Raw genomic sequence first — 1513 nt, 5'->3', positions numbered from 1 at the left:
GAGCGGGCGCTGCTCGCGGCGCGCTGCCCTGACTCCCAACGCGGCGGCGGCCTCGGGCTCCTCTCGGGAGGACGTCGTGTCTTCGGAGACCAGAGAAAGCGACTGGACGATCACCACCCTGAACCCGTCGGCTCAAGGTCACCGTGTGCCAGAGTCCCGACACAGTCCCGACTGGACCAGGAAGGCCTCGAAGGACGCCTCGAGAGAGAGGAAAGCAGGACGACACAGGGCTGCGGAAGGACAACCTGGGGCAGCTGTGACTGCGCTTTCCAGACCTTTCCAAACACGCACCTGCAGGTGGCAGTGAGGACCGAAAAGAGGAAGCCCGCCCCGCCCGCCGCGCTTAGGACTTCAACGCAGAGACCAGAACGATTAAAGGCGGCGCCAACCCGCAGAAGACCAAGGCCCCAAGTCACAGCGCGCACGAGGCCTCGCTCCACCGCGCTCTCGCCTTCGCTCTGGCAGCAGAGAACGAACGAAAGGCGGCGGCCCCCTCGGGGTGCGCTCACGCTGCACAGNGACTCCCCGGGGCGCCCAGGACCCGGGCCCTCCCACGCGAGGCACCTTCCGTGAGCTCGGGCCCCAGCTGCCGGGCCTCCTCCTGCTCGGGGCCATCCGCCCTCCTCCAGAAAAAGGCCACCAGCTTGGCCGCGAGGCGCAGCATGGCCCTGCCGCCTCCCGAGGTGTCCGCTCCTTGGGCCAATGAGCTTGCCGCGCCTGCGCCCCCTCCTCCCCCCCAACTTCTTGGTTTCGGCCAATGGGCTCGCAGCGCCCACGCCTGCGCAGGTGCCTGCCGTCTGGGCCAATGGGGTTGCCGCGCGAGCCACGACCGTTAGTAGTCAGTGGTTGGCGACCTTTTGCACGCGGCTCAGCGAGGCTAGATGCCGGGTGGGCGAGACGCCGCCCGGAATCGCGTGGTGGGCGGGGCCTCTTGCGCGTGCGAGTGGGCGGACCGTGTGTCCCTCCCCCTCGCTTCGTCGCGGGCCTCCCGCCGCCCTGAGGAGGTTGTTTCTGCCCTTCTGGAGTTCTTCCGTGCCGCCGGTGGAGTTTTCTCGAATGCTGGTGGCCGCACCCTCCTCCAGTGCGAGGCTGTTGGTAGGAGTGAGTGTCCCTGACTCTGCGGCGCTAACCACCCGCTGCTCCTCCGGCCCAGGGGTTCCCCAACTTAACCCATCTCTTCAGAAAGCACGTCTCGGTGTCAGCGCGAACTATTTTTTATTTCGTTTTATCTTTTCTCGTTTAGTGTGTGCTTTTCTAACTTCTTGAGAGGGAAATTAAGGAGTTCTGGAACTTTCTTCAGCTCAAACCTGGGCATTTAAGGCCGTAAGCGTGTCTCGGCTCGAATTCGGCCGCATCCTTCAGAGAGTGGGACTCGTAGTTTCGTTCGTTTGGCTTCTCGTTGCCTTTGTGGGTGTTGCTTCGAGTCCCGGGACTTTCTTCTCTAGAAGCAGTGGTGTTAGTTTCCGGGGGTTCACGGCCTTCCCGCCGGGGTCCGGGAACCGGCACGGCTCGG

The 1513-nt window shown here is 64.4% G+C and overlaps 1 protein-coding gene across 1 annotated transcript in view; it reads right to left on the bottom strand.

Annotated features, from left to right (window-relative positions):
• MOV10L1 (Mov10 like RNA helicase 1) overlaps window positions 1-675 on the bottom strand; it is a 72470-nt gene extending 71795 nt beyond the window's left edge. Inside the window, exon 1 of the mRNA XM_077758052.1 lies at window positions 565-675. Coding sequence (XP_077614178.1) covers window positions 565-664 — 100 coding nt within the window. The 5' untranslated portion in view covers window positions 665-675. The remainder of the gene's footprint in view (window positions 1-564) is intronic.
• Window positions 676-1513: the final 838 nt, after the last annotated feature.

The sequence above is a fragment of the Crocuta crocuta genome, unplaced genomic scaffold (assembly GCF_008692635.1).
Source record: "Crocuta crocuta isolate KB4526 unplaced genomic scaffold, BGI_CrCroc_1.0 scaffold143, whole genome shotgun sequence".
NCBI lineage: Eukaryota > Metazoa > Chordata > Mammalia > Carnivora > Hyaenidae > Crocuta > Crocuta crocuta.
The sequence above is the reverse complement of the archived record's forward strand: the minus strand, read 5'-3'. Positions and strand labels throughout refer to the sequence as shown.